The following is a 12081-nucleotide window of genomic DNA, read 5'->3' as shown; positions in this document are numbered from 1 at the left end:
TTCATCTTTTTGATTAAGAGTTAAAAAGAAATGCTGCTAATTTAGACGTTCCTTTGCCTTACCGCATCATAGCAGGAATGAGGTGACGTGTCTTTCTCACTAAAATGAAGATCTCCGTTCCCTCCGTGAGCATTGACCTGCTTGCCACATGCCATAACTCTCTAGTGGCTTCCATTTGATTTACATTAAAATGATGAAATCTTATGAAGAAATTTTATGTCATTTGCGAGCTATAATGTCAAACATTTGGTCCTTTTTATACTGTTTTTCAATAATTAAAGATAGGAGGGGATTATAGTAAATTCTGAAAGGCAACCATTACACGTCTGGGATTTTCACTTCCATATTTTACACAACCTTCCAGTAATGCTCTTAGCGTTTGGATCTTTGCACTCCTCAAATCTTACAGTACCACCAAAATGGAAAGATACTTGTGTCTTGGTAATGTAGTGCTGGTTTCTGAACGTAGCACGTAGCATGCTGTTCAAGGTAACTTGCTTGTAAATTACATTAAATGTATCCTATTAACTATGTTTAAAAGTATATAAGATATATTTTGCTAAGACTGACAATGCTTTAAAAAACAAGCCCTTTAATTCATTAGAGGCTGTGGGATGAGATCTTTGAACCACTGTAAACCTCTAATCACTGTTGCAGCTGTAAATAAAACTTTAACTTGATTACCTATTCACTGATGTTGTATTGCAATAATTTTGCCCTATTTGATAAAAATACAGAATTGTGCACATTGAAAACATACTTTACAAGTACAGATTTATTTTAGCATAAACCAAAACATCTAAAAACAAACATGATATACAGAAAATGCTTTTCCATCTGTGTAGAAATGTAGCAAAGAAAGTCTTTAAACTTTTTTTACATGTTAGGAGAAAATATTTACATTTGAAAATACTAGATAGGAAACCGCATTATGCAAGTCCAGAGACAAGATATTCAAGTGTGTGATTTTCCATTAGTAACCAGATAAGAGCAAAAAAATCAGTAGTGCTTTTGCACGCTGACAATGTGTTTTTCCGAAAACTGATGGCAAGTTGGTGAAGTCCAGACCATGCACACACTGCCAGGATGTAGGCCTTTGGTGTGCCAACAGCCGGTGATGTCCACTCATTCAAACTACAAAGCAGTTGCAGTCTTTTAGCACAACTTTGCATCACTGGATCTCAGGAAATTAAACTCCGCCAGGATTACCAGTAGAAGGTTTTGGTGAGGAAACCGGCGGCAGCATTGAGCCAGCTTCCATTAGAATCTTCCTTAGCTTTGGTGCGGGAAACCGCTCTGTCGACCTCCCTCTCTGGGCTCTCTTCTTCTTCTGGGAGGTAGTCTGGTAGAGCTGAGTTTTGCGGCACTTCCCCACCACATGGGTTCAGAGGGATAAAAACCTGAAGAAAACCATTTGAAAGAAGTTAAAGAATTCAATGTGAACTCACAGTTGTTGGTTATTCTCGTATGGATATGCAAATAGTCAAAATGTTTTCTCTAAGGGCTCTGACATCAACTTGAGCGTGCACGTTCTGCGCATGCGTGAGACGCAATAAGTCTCCATAACAGCAGGTGGCGCTCATCTGTATTGTCGCCCAAAAAATGAAAACCGGGAGCTGATTGGACAAACACGTCACTTGGGTCTGGCTTCTCCGGAATTTCAAAGCCAGACCATCACGGCGGCTCGTTCAGAATATAGTCTCATATTTTACAAAAATAGTTCACCGAAAAGTGTTTCTGAAAACATTAAGGAGAAGTCGGCCATGCAGTTGATGAATCTGTCTTGATTTCAGATCGACAAAGTTCAGTTTAAAAGATTTGTCAGATTTTCCGAGGCGTTAGACATGCTCATCCCGCTCATCATTTCCGGGTCAGCACTCCACCAGTCAGATTGGTCACCGAGATCGAATGCCCGCCTTCCAATTCAACATGTCAAATGGGCCCAAATGAAGGCGGACGGCTCCTCCAACTGACGACGGCACGGAACACACCGAACAGACTTGAGTCACTGACCTCGCCAAACTGTCCGACGGCTTATAATGGGGTTGGTGTGTCACTCACCTCTTCCCCTGCCTCGTTCTTCACCACCTGCTGGGCTGACAACACCTTAGTGGCGGCGATGGCTGATGCCAGACTCTGCAATTTAAGAAACATCAGGGAAGGAAGTGACTGGAATTAATAAACATCATCCGGAGATCAGATTTCTGCACCAATGTGTAAATCAGTGGCTTTCATAATGCTAGAATATAAATCGTCAATAAGACGAGAGATATAAGCTAATATTTTAGGAGGCCGGTTGCTTTCCAAGCAGACACTGATAGCAAATGTTTGCCTCTGGGTTTCACCTCGGTGGGCAGGTCTGAGCGGATGCGGACGGTGCATCTCTTGGACGCCATCTGGAAGGTGAAGCTGATCACTCCTCTGACCTTCAGAAGAGCCTCCTCACACAAGCCTCGCTGGTCCTTCATAATTGAGGGAGACTGTATTAGTTAAACTGGCAATAATAATCTGCACTGACATGCATAGGAGCGTATATGTTAGTGTGTGGCTAAGTGTGCGGGTTGTGTTACCCTACTCACAGTGCTATCCAGCCCCTGGATGTGCAGAGTGACAGACTTGGCCTTCTTGTTGGTGGAGTTGATAAAAAACTGGGATTTCTTTCTCCTCTCCCGCTCAGGTGTGCGTGGCACAGGATTAGCAGGTGCACTCAGAATGTCAAACACCTCCTTGGCCAAGGCTGTAATGTCAACAGACAGGCCCTCCCTATATGGAGAAATATGTATATTTATACTTTATTTTGCTATTTAAATGACTGAAGTGAAATAAAGTGGCAATTCAGTCTGTTCATCAGGCTATTTAACCCTATGTGTTGGGTGACTGAAAACATTCTACATAAACCTATAACTAGATCAAATAAATAAATATAAACAAGATCCTGTGAAATAACCATCATCTCACCTCTCAATTAGATTCTCCAAGCTCACCATCATACCCAGTTCATTCTTCATGGTGGAGATGTTGGGGGACAACTCAGCCAAGTAGCGCAGGGTCTGAGGACAAAGGAAGGCCAAAAGGGATTGAAATATACACTGTATTTGTTCAAACAGGTACACCCATCTACCCAACACGCTACAATTTATCTTTAGTAAACATGCGCATTTACCGTGGTCTGGGTAAATACTCTATTCTGATTGGCTGCGGGTGTCCATTAAAAAGTGACACAGGACATCTACTTAGTAGTTCCAACGAAACTGACTCTTTTCCATTATAAAAAAGGTGCTAGATTAAAAGAAAAATTATTACTATCTGATGTACACCGAGTAGTCTTTTAAAACCTCTTCCTATGAACCACGGGATGACGCGTACACACCAGCTGCAAGAAGATTCTACTCCTCTTCTGAACTTACTTTGTTTCACAGCCATTCAAACTTTTTAACAGCAAAAACATGAATATATAACTGAATTGTGTCAAAAACCTGTTGTTTGGTAAGTGACCCTGATATAAGCAGGTTACGACCCTTAAATATGTCGATTATCAGGTAATTAATGATACTTCCATGTGCTGGCCTCAGCATCGGCCATTCATTTCTATCATGGACACCTCGCTTGGCATGTGTATCCTTACATAAAACACGACATACTTTTTATGTGTATTTAGCAGAAGGGTAGTACAAACACAAACGGCAAAAGTTCACCCTCTATTTCCCACCTGAAGAGTTGCGAGTAGCACGTCTGGGTTCTGGTGGTCCAGGAAGAGAACCAGCCCGGGGAGACAGCCCTGGTCCTGGACTATCACCTCTCGGTTCTGCGGCTCAGAGGCCAGGTCCCGCAGCTGACTCACCACCGACAGTGCACCCATCATCTTTGTTAATATAGGTTGCCAGACCTGCAAGCGAGAGTGGAAACGTTCAAGTTATTAAGTTATGTCTGTTTATATAGCTAGAACTAACGTTAATGCAATTCAACAGATGATTTAGGCCACGTTACACTAATGTATGTTTTAAGATAGGAACATAAAGGTACGGTTTTAACGTTAGCTTGACAGCACAAATTGTCACGTCAAGTCGTAGCGCTAGCGTGAACGTTGTGGTTAGCTAAAGAAGCTAACGCTAACATTAGCTACTTTTTAAACGTGAAGAATATCGTCAACTTAAGAAAACGACATTTTCCGTTGTTTCATTGCACCGTTGGAACATATCATTGCGTGACTGCTGTATCGTGTAATAATATAAGATACCTGAAAGTGCAATACATGTGATTAATGTACGATAATTGCGAAGTTTACTTACCCAGGAGAAGATGTAGCTCGTGTACCAAAATACAAATTTCGTGGTTGTAGGTTTCGTAAAACGCAATTGGTCAACGACCCGTTGCTTCCGCTGCATGATCGCCCACTCCTATTGGCTCATCATACTACTTCTGCATCTACATCCAATCAGAGGAGGTTTTGCTGCTGCAGCTTTATTTGACTTAACAGACTTGGCTGCTACCTGGACGCGTGAGCTCGGGAAAAAGCTGCACGTTCCTAGTGTTTATCTGCAGTTACAATATCATCAGTTATTATGAAGACATCGGACAAATGTAGCTACAAAGGAATGTTTTAGCAAGGTTTTAGTCCACGGTAAGTTCACACATACTTCTGCTTATCGCGCATGTTTCCTGGTACCGCGGTGTATATTTGATGAGCCATGTAGCTCTAAATGGACCCAATGCGGGGGTTATAAGACAATATACAATAACACTTATGAGAGTATTCTAAAATAATACAATGTATACTAAAAAAAATTGATAAATTAAATAAACATAAGAATTAGAAAATACTACTATTTAAATAAATTCTTCGACACAGGAAGCCAGGGTCGCTCTGAGAACTGGACCGATGTGGTCTGCGTAGTTCTGGGTGAGGACTGAGCATCCTTCAGAATCAGCTGCAGCCGTCTCACTTACTTTTCAGAGAGGCCTGTAAAATATCCGGTATTGAAGATGAGACCAAGTTTAGGTCTCGGTGAGATACATACATTTCTTAAATTCTTGCAATAGTTTGTAATCGTCCTAATATCTGAGTCCATAACTGCACTAAGATTTCTGGCTTGATTGGTTGTTTAGGGATTCAAGTACCGTTTTATTTTCTAAGTGATGTATGTTTTGTGTTGTTTCAGGTGTAAAGTATGTGACTTAGCGGCATCCATTCTGTGTTGGCCTCTTACCAAGTTAGTCAGCAGAGAGAGGAGCTTTGCAGTCATCAGCTGGTGCAGATATAAAGTCCTTCCAATGTCTTTAGTCGAGGATATTTTGCATGTCCTACGCGTTGTCCTGGAGTACTTTGGAGTGCCTCCAGACATGGTGAGTGTGCAGACACACTTCTGTTATAATGATGTTATCAAGGAATATCATGGGTTTACTAGTTGTTTGTATGGGTATCATTAGTAGTGTCTCTAAAGGTTTACTGATTGAGTGAGTTGGAAGGATGTTAATTTTAACTGTGTGTGTGTGTGTGTGTGTGTGTGTGTGTGTGTGTGTGTGTGTGTGTGTGTGTGTGTGTGTGTGTGTGTGTGTGTGTGTGTTCTTGCCTGTAGCTGGTTCCAGTGTGGGACAGTCAGCTGTGCGGTCAGTATCGTAGTATTGTGCGGATGATTGGGACCAACCTCCCACTGACCCCTACACCACGCATCCACTTTCAGGTACTGTGATACTTGTGTTTTCTATCAGACTGAAGATTGTCTAAAGTGACTTTTAAAAAAAATTAGATTAGATTATACTTTATTCATCCCACAACAGGGAAATGTCCTTATTACAGCAGCGGCATTTTCTTCAAGAACAGCAAAAACACACAAACAAGTAAACACACAAGAAACACAGGCAAACAATAGACACTGATTTTATGGTTGACTGAAAGTAAGCAAAATGGCGTCACATAAAGGTATCATCTTGTCAAATTCAACAAAGCCAATCGAGTGAAACTATGTGCTTTTTAAAAACACTTGTTTATAAAAACACTAACAGAAAAAAAAAATTGGGACCGTGTTTAAATGTTATCTTTGTCAAATAGTATTTCCTAAACAGGAGCAATACTGTATTTTAAGCTGAGCTAAAGTGCTCATTTGTAGTGTGTAAACTTTTTTTTGTTTTGACACGCACCAAAGACACTAGTCTTTCTATAGTAAGTTCTACAGTAATGCTCATTCCTCATTTCTCTTTATACTTCTTCTGCAGAAGCAAGTTCCTATATAAGCCCACTAACTAATGTGATTTTCTCAGGTTTTTATGTCATACAGTTGTAGGGTCCCAGTGTGTAATCCTTCCTTGTCCATGTTTGGTCCTTAGATCCCTCTGCTCACCTACAGGCCACACGGCCATGTTGACATCACCATGGATACACCTGCCATCCCCTCGTTTGCTGATGTCCTGTGGGTGTTTGAAGATGAGGGGGAGAGCTTCGCCAAGACCAGGTGAGGACACAAATCTACACAATGCAAACACGGTCAAGGTAATGTCTCCCAATGCAAATTTATAGAGAACAAAACCATATTTGCTGTTCATCAGACAATACATTTTGTCCTAATAACAGCAAATTAGTGGATCATATATTTAATTAATTAATAGTTATGAGTCAAAGATGAAGTTTGTAATACATAAGTACATGAAATACATATTGTCTTTGTTCTTTTCTTTAAGCATGCTTAAAGGCTCGCCTTCTCTAGGCAGTCACACACATAATGTAAACTGGTAACTAAGTTGTAGGCAGTGTTCCTGAGCGGGAGAACACTGATCTACGTCAAATTAAAGCACTGAATTGGCCGTAGTCTTTCTGGACTACAGAGACAAACTGCACTTACAGTTGACTACATAATTTGATCATACAGGAAACAGTCCAAAATGACCCTTAAAGTGTTTATTTCTTTAACTACCACTTAATTCACTTTATAAATGCATGTCTGCACAGCACTACATATTTTTTTTTAATTTAAACACACGTTTGAACGTGGTCGGTATAGGTGGGAAAAGGGCAACTGTTGGTAATGGCAACTATGTACACTGATGTGTATTAAATATAGGGGCATTCCTGGAATTTTTTCAGACAGTTTAACATGAATAGAAAACTAATGCGTGTTCTCATTAGGAACCATTTACCTCCAAAGAAGCCAAGTACCGTAAATCGGGATGTGGTGAGATACCCAGGACCAGCCAAGAGTACAGCACAGAGAGGAGACAGATCTGTGAGGCAGACAACTGAGCCCGACGCCCTGAAGAAGATCACGGCGCTGGAGAACGAGTTGCTCAAACTACAAGCTCAGATAGCCATGATCGTTACGGCCGCTCCAGCCTCAGGTATGCACTCTTTGGACCTCTTATTACAAAACGCACACACATTTTTTAGCATGTTAAACTCTCGATTTAACAGTAACCTTTCTGTGCTCTGTCAACGTTTCCTTGGGTCTGTCAGAGTCCCAGAATACTGTAGGTATGCTTCTGATGTCTCCTCCCCCCCCGCCAGCTCTCACCTCCACACCTCGCGGTGCTCCTCCACCACCTCCACCTCCACCTCCACCTCCTCCTCCCTGCTCTGGCTCCTCGGCTAAGACTATGTCTCTATTAGAGCTGATACGCCAACGCAGGACGAACGACAACGTTGACAACGGTCAGCTCAAGCTCCGGGATTCAGACTTTAAAGGGATCCCGTCTATGCTGGATATCCTCAAGGACTTGAATCAAGTTAAACTGCGTTCAGTGGCAAGGTAGGCATTAGGATTGATAGAATATTGGTCTGTTTGAGTTATACCAATATTGTTGTCCTAAAACACTGGTTCCCAAAATTGTAGTAAAGTGTAAACAGAGCTGTGTAACACTGTAATAAAATTAAATATAGATAGGAAAATAGGTTATATATAAATAACATATACAGTAGGTACATGCCTATACCTGTAGCACTTTGAGATCTATTGATGAAAAGTGCATTATAAATAAAATGTATTATTATTACATATACAACAGGGTATCATGACTTTGCGTAAACACACACGCTGACTTTCTGAAGCCAAGTGGCATGTTATCTGTACGCATTTTGAGCTATCCGCGTGAAGGTCCGCGCTGTATACAGCGGGCGTAAACATACACGCCACTTGGCGTGTTGTCGTCGTCTTGCCGTGTTGCGAGAAGAAAGCCGCGGGTGGGTTTTGGAAAAGAACAACGGGGTTGGGGTTAAGTAAGAGTGACACATAGGACACAAACCCCGCTCTCCTGGGTGAAGGTCCTGTGTTCTACCCATCCGCCACCACAACCAATCTCCCCATGTAGGATTTACGCCACTTCAAAGCAAGGTAATGTGAATCAATGGAGGCCAAACGGCGTCTTGATAACATTCCAATAATGACACAAGTGGCGTGTTGTAAATATGCCATTTCATGGGACCAGTCTGACACTTGTAAATAAAAATATTTGTATTTACAAAGAAAAAGTTTGGGAACCACTGTCCTAGAATGCGATGGTTTATATGCTAAATGTTGCAAAATGCTCTCGTTTTCCTGTTTTCCTGTGTTAACCTACAACAAACAAAAGATTGTCCCTGTCACTGTCCCTTCTGTACTTTGTAGATCACCAGGGGGGACGCCAGCTGGAAGGAGACGCAGTAAGGGAGGCGCAGCGTTGCTTAATGACCCAGCGGCTCTCATCGCTGAAGCGCTAAAGAGAAAGTTCGCCCAGCATCGTCACAACAACTCCTCCGACAAAGAGAACTCTCTAGAGCTCTCGCCGTTCGGCAGTCCAGAAACCCCAAAGGTTTGTTTCCCATAGACACCCACATCTCACAATCCCACCACCGTGGGCACGTCTACTAATCTGATGCCTCTCTTTCAGGTTCCTCTCCACATCAGACGCAGTCAGGGGCGCCTGCACGTCTGACCCGTTGATCTGACCCCAAAATGTCCAAAGTCAGACATCCCATCAGCCAATTACAGCACTCACGGATGTGCCTCACAAACAGATTACTACTGCAGCTACTCTCTTACATTTCACTTTTATTTTGGTTTGTCTATTCTTCTGCTCTTGTAGGAGTGTGTGTCTCACAGTGAACAAATTTCTGTTACGTATCTCTTTGTTGGGAGGCTTGAATGTATATTTGTGTTACAGCGGTTGCTGTGAAGGGTTTTGGTACAGATATTTGTTCTTGTACGGTGGAGTATTGTTTCCAGTGTTAATCCTATACCGAGGATCTTTTTAAATGCAATCATGTATTTAAGCGGGCATCACTGAAGCTTTTAGCTACCTGCTTTAATGTCTTTAAAGTCACTTTGTGAGGCCTTATATATTCTTACCTCAACCAAAAGTGAAAAGCATAATTGGGTATTGAGATTCAAACAGCTATATTCTATGCAACTGCTCTTTCAGGTTGTTCTATTTTATTAAATTGTTAAAGTGCACTGATAAATGTTGTTCTTGTCTTTTATGTTTTCTAATATTTCAGAATTTATGTCCAAATACAGTTTCAGTTGAAATTTATAACTGTCATCTTTAATGTTCAAACTGCAACAAAGATTGCAACACGTTGTTGCTTTGTTTAAAAAGGTATCTCTATCTCACGGTATTAAAAAGGTTCATCATAAATTAAGCACTGCTGCTGTGTATTTACCCCGCTGTTTCACTCTGGTATTTGCCTTTTAAAAACTCCCAGTAGTTGACGTGTCACTGAACTGAGCAGCTGTGGTCCTTTACACCACTGACGACTGGCCTTGCGCATGGCAGGGTTGGTTATAGTCTACGTAGAGTGTTTCACTGGAGTCTATATCTACTATTCTCTCTTTTTGGACAGTTGTTGAATTGATCCTTTTTAATCCCGATGGCTGCCTTTGCTTTTTTCTCCAAATGTGGACCAAAAGGTGAGGAAAATGTTCAGACTTGGAGAGAAAGGGACCTTAAATAGCCTATATATATTTTATAAAAAACAAAGAAGGTAATAGTGTGTCAGCTACACACTGCCAGCTATGCATACTTTATATTTTTTATTTAATAATTCAAGTATATCTTTTTAAACATTTATTGTTGCGTTATTTATTATTCTCTACTCTTAGCTTACTTTTTCACCTAATGTGCTTCTGTTCGAGCTAAGCTTACAAGTGACCAAGAAAAGGCTTTTAAGAGGAATCAGAGAAAGGACAGGAATATGTGGAAACTTGTTTATCTATAAAAGTCACTTATTCAGTAATTCAAAGAATATTCAACTTAACTTGCTGACTTTTTTTTTTTTTTTTTCTTTGCTCTCAACTGACTTTATGCCCTGAAATGCTGCTGGGAGGACTTTAACTGAATCTTTATAGTACATCGTGTTTTTCATGTATAGTTTTTACGGGGAGGCCTATAACGTATAAGTAGCATTCACGTAATCCAGTTTGTGTGACGTTCTATTCATGTCTTTAATTCACTGCCACGTCTGGTTAAAGCAGGTTCCAGAAAATAACTAACAACTAAGATAAATCAATTTACTGGTATCTGTTTATGATCCTAGATAGTAGGTCGGAGACTCTATTTGATAATTTCATGCCAGCTGCTTGTCTTTGATGGATTATAGCTGTTAGGGCTATCAGAAATGCTGGTGTGACTATTTTATGCGTTGATTTCAGCCTAGCAATGAGGTAAATCCAGCTGAAACAGCTACTTCTAATTGGGCTAGTGCAGTATCTAAGTGTACAGCTATTCTCATTTAATTACATTGGCATTTGCTTTTTTGATTATCATTGAGTTGAAGAAATTTGTTTACATTTGTTTTTAATTTTAATAACAGATGCAGGATCAGATGATCTCCCATCTATTGTATGTAGTGAATTCAATGGTCTCAAACTAAACTCAGTATTCAAAATGAAAACTTAAATTTCAGTTTTAGAAGCATGCAACGCAGGAACTGACTGGACTTGGCCCTCAGCATTGAGGGCCAAGTCCAGTCCACCTTTGTGGCAGTGCTGCAGTTTTTTTCGTTTTCCTTTTTCTGTTTTTACATCTTTAACCTACAGTACCAAGAGGAGGCCACCTGCACGCTTGAATTCATCCAGAGGTAATATATATGGCTGTTAACACCTGCATTTCTTCTGGCTTAGCTGTGGGATTTAGCAATTAACTTTGATTTAGAAAGAAAGTTTTAGTGCAACTTAAAATATTCATAGAGGCAGGAAGATAGTGCATGTTTAGGATATGTTGTGCTGTTAGTCTGTGTGAATTACTTGATTTTCAACCAGTGTATAATGAGTTTCAGGCGCTTGTGGGCATGAACCCAGAAAAAGGGACAAAGGCTGCCAAGGGGTAAAATGAAGAACTGTCAATTCATGTGTTGCCCAGCCTCCTGCGGAAGCTTGTGGACTTTCAGAGGGATTTTATTTACAAATGGTGAGTTAGATGTATACATTACACATGTGTTTAAACAGCTCTAGACTCCGGAGGCTTGGGAAATGTATTCTCATGTTCATTCTCAACTGCCTTTCCAAGTTAGAATGCTGAACTCCTCTTCCATGCTCTTTTGTCATTCTTTTTTTGTTCTTTCAATAAATTTATCTCATCACACTTTCTATTATGTTACGTTAGTGTGTTACTGTGCTCTGTTCCTGAAATTACCTTTTGTTAGGTCGAGCCATGTGATATAATTTTGGATTAAAAATTGTAAATCGTAGATCTCTCTCATACAGACAGACAGACAGACCCGAGACTTGCCAAAAGATTCTCATAGTGTACTTTATTTTACAAAATGGTTATTGGTCCAAGCAGTGACAGTGCTTTATTGTTTATTGATCTTTATTGACCAGGAGTTTCATGAAGTTAGGCTTGGTGTGCGTGTATTCAATGTTTTTTTTTTTTTACATTTAAAAAAAGAAATGAAAAAGAAATGAAATGTTTAAATAACAGGAAAATAATAACCCTGCTGCCAGTAATTTCCGGTTATTCAACAGGGAAATATTATATTCCATTTTAGTGAAGGTGTGTTTAACTCAGTCATCCAGATTACACAGTAAACCTGTGAGCCGGACACTTTGTTGCCAGAGCAGTGTTTCATATGCTGGATAGTCAATCATAGTGTGAGGCAACTCAAAATGTAGCATAGTC

General features: G+C 40.4%; 2 protein-coding genes across 4 annotated transcripts; one reads left to right on the top strand and one right to left on the bottom strand.

The window, feature by feature from the left end:
* Window positions 1-888: 888 nt before the first annotated feature.
* On the bottom strand, window positions 889-11261 carry armc1l (armadillo repeat containing 1, like). Of its 2 annotated transcripts, none has more exons than XM_034900832.1 (7): window positions 11258-11261; window positions 3710-3886; window positions 2959-3050; window positions 2580-2763; window positions 2346-2462; window positions 2062-2136; window positions 889-1400 (listed from the first exon to the last, which is right to left on the bottom strand). In XM_034900832.1, the coding sequence occupies exons 2-7, from the start codon at window positions 3860-3862 to the stop codon at window positions 1206-1208; spliced, it is 816 nt and encodes a 271-aa protein (XP_034756723.1). In that variant the 5' UTR covers window positions 3863-3886; window positions 11258-11261; the 3' UTR covers window positions 889-1205. The 2 variants fall into 2 exon arrangements, with proteins under 2 accessions (XP_034756723.1, XP_034756722.1); XM_034900831.1 differs by lacking the exon at window positions 11258-11261 and adding an exon at window positions 4290-4400.
* mtfr2 (mitochondrial fission regulator 2) lies at window positions 4469-9421 on the top strand. 2 transcript variants are annotated; one of them, XM_034900830.1, is made up of 8 exons: window positions 4469-4621; window positions 5160-5343; window positions 5577-5681; window positions 6325-6449; window positions 7121-7329; window positions 7436-7736; window positions 8592-8775; window positions 8854-9421. In XM_034900830.1, the coding sequence occupies exons 2-8, from the start codon at window positions 5272-5274 to the stop codon at window positions 8896-8898; spliced, it is 1041 nt and encodes a 346-aa protein (XP_034756721.1). In that variant the 5' UTR covers window positions 4469-4621; window positions 5160-5271; the 3' UTR covers window positions 8899-9421. The 2 variants fall into 2 exon arrangements, with proteins under 2 accessions (XP_034756721.1, XP_034756719.1); XM_034900828.1 differs by lacking the exon at window positions 4469-4621 and adding an exon at window positions 4865-4890.
* Window positions 11262-12081: the final 820 nt, after the last annotated feature.

The sequence above is a fragment of the Etheostoma cragini genome, chromosome 18, assembly GCF_013103735.1.
Source record: "Etheostoma cragini isolate CJK2018 chromosome 18, CSU_Ecrag_1.0, whole genome shotgun sequence".
NCBI lineage: Eukaryota > Metazoa > Chordata > Actinopteri > Perciformes > Percidae > Etheostoma > Etheostoma cragini.
Note: the sequence above shows the minus strand (reverse complement) of the source record. Positions and strands in the feature narration are given on the sequence as shown.

Bases quoted from the DNA above. Each gene is read 5' to 3' on its own strand.
- armc1l (XM_034900831.1), bottom strand. From the start codon at position 4,385: ATGCAGCGGAAGCAACGGGTCGTTGACCAATTGCGTTTTACGAAACCT. The intron at 3,887-4,289 runs GTAAGTAAACTT...TCTCGCTTGCAG, and splicing joins CGAGCTACATCTTCTCCTGG to GTCTGGCAACCTATATTAAC. The intron at 1,401-2,061 runs GTGAGTGACACA...GGTTTTCTTCAG, and splicing joins AGAACGAGGCAGGGGAAGAG to GTTTTTATCCCTCTGAACCC.
- mtfr2 (XM_034900828.1), top strand. The intron at 5,682-6,324 runs GTACTGTGATAC...TTTGGTCCTTAG, and splicing joins CACCACGCATCCACTTTCAG to ATCCCTCTGCTCACCTACAG. The intron at 8,776-8,853 runs GTTTGTTTCCCA...CCTCTCTTTCAG, and splicing joins GCAGTCCAGAAACCCCAAAG to GTTCCTCTCCACATCAGACG.